This window comes from Echinococcus granulosus (genome assembly GCF_000524195.1).
Source record: "Echinococcus granulosus chromosome Unknown EG_S00190, whole genome shotgun sequence".
Lineage (NCBI taxonomy): Eukaryota > Metazoa > Platyhelminthes > Cestoda > Cyclophyllidea > Taeniidae > Echinococcus > Echinococcus granulosus.
Genome location: NW_020170570.1, coordinates 13210 through 14839, shown reverse-complemented (window position 1 = coordinate 14839; position 1630 = coordinate 13210). Strand labels below are relative to the sequence as shown.

The following is a 1630-nucleotide window of genomic DNA, read 5'->3' as shown; positions in this document are numbered from 1 at the left end:
TTGTCAGTTCCATAGCAGTATACATCCTCAGGAAAGACACAGAAAAGTAAAAAGACTACAGGGGTAGTCAAATAAGACGGCTCTACTACTTACAATGATGGGAACAGGACCCACCTCCAATAAAAGTTTTAGGCTCCTGAAACAACATAGAATAGACTGTGATTTGCATGGAAAAATCGAGCAATTTCAACCCCATTCCCATTTATTCATCATATGTGCTTGTGTGTATGTATACGCATGGTGTTTAAAACAAATCATTTAGACCCTTTAATATTTAAAATCAAATCATGAACAGCGAGCAGCCCAGAGAGCTCTGTCTTATGTACCATTGTGGCAAATACATCCCTCACCTTGTAGCGATTACTACAGGGTTAAACCAACAAAGGCATAAAAAGCTTAACCACCTGATATCTATATTCACTGGATATCCATATGGACTCATCCACGCAGAACAATTGAATGCTACAGCATCCATTTGATAAAGAGATTTCACAAAGAGGGTCGGGTGGTTCTGTACTTAGTCAGTATACGCGCCAGAAGAATGGAATGTCGTTTCATTTCGAAATAATTGGGAGCACGGTCGGAAAAGTGCGTTGTAGTGTCAAGACGGTTCGACCAACAACACTTTCAACACCCCAAATGATATTGCACTCACTCCAGCACACGTTCAAAGTCACACGCTTCTTCATCACATCAGCGGAAAGAAGGATGTAAAAATCGCCTATTTTCGTATTTACAAATGGAAACTCTCTCCGACGTGCACCGTGTACTATTATACGATTCCACCAGTCAGAGTTGGCTGCAGCATTAAAATTTTCACCTACTTGAAGAGATCAATTGTTCATGTTCTGCTTTTCACCAAAACTGTGTGCTAGAGTACGCACTCGAATATTTTTGCATTTTTTTAACAAATAGCAAAATCATCTGAGAGGAGGGGGTCACAAGTGATTTCTAAACCTATCAGTCAACCATAAAGTCGGAACTGATAGTAATAAGGGGTTGACTGGTGTCAGACTCGCAACATTTGCAATGCCTCAACCTTCACCAAAAGCAAGAAAGCGATATGATGCAAATCTCTGACATTCATTGAGGACAACATATGTCAGCAAATCGCACTAGACCATCCCTTGGTCTCCAACTTTGCAGTAAGATATGGGACCTAGAAGTAGCATCAAGCCATCACAAATAGTGGGAGCGAAATCGTTTATTTGTAGGCCAAGCCAGATAAGGAAAGAACCAAGTGTCCGTCTTATGGAATTCACCTTTGTCTATGAAGTTCACCGCCTAAGCGGAGCGCTCCAAGCACTGGCTTCATCAAATTCTGCATCCTTCGTTATTCAGCCCACAGGTGTAAAGTGCCATTCTAATTCGGAAGGTGTAGGCTAGAAAATGCGTTTGTGTCACATGTCTTTCCTTAATTGCTGCTTAAAATCAAGGGGTCATTACCGCCGTCAATAACGCCCTTAAAACATAAACCCCTCAGGTAGACATACCCATTCACAAAATTCGCACATCTCGCATCACCATAGCTTCCAGTTAGGGACTACACGGACTGCTTTATTTCTCCGCTCCCACTAAAAAAGCTTCATTCTGCTTCTTATTAATTCATTCTCACCTACCTCCAAACCAA

General features: G+C 41.5%; 1 protein-coding gene across 1 annotated transcript; it reads left to right on the top strand. All coding sequences in view use genetic code 11, as the record gives it.

Annotated features, from left to right (window-relative positions):
- Positions 1 to 1251: 1251 nt before the first annotated feature.
- EGR_10102 (hypothetical protein) lies at positions 1252 to 1540 on the top strand (the record flags this gene model as incomplete). Its single annotated transcript, XM_024499351.1, has 2 exons — positions 1252 to 1377; positions 1484 to 1540. The coding sequence occupies 2 exons, from the start codon at positions 1252 to 1254 to the stop codon at positions 1538 to 1540; spliced, it is 183 nt and encodes a 60-aa protein (XP_024346226.1).
- Between the last annotated feature and the right edge of the window lie 90 nt (positions 1541 to 1630).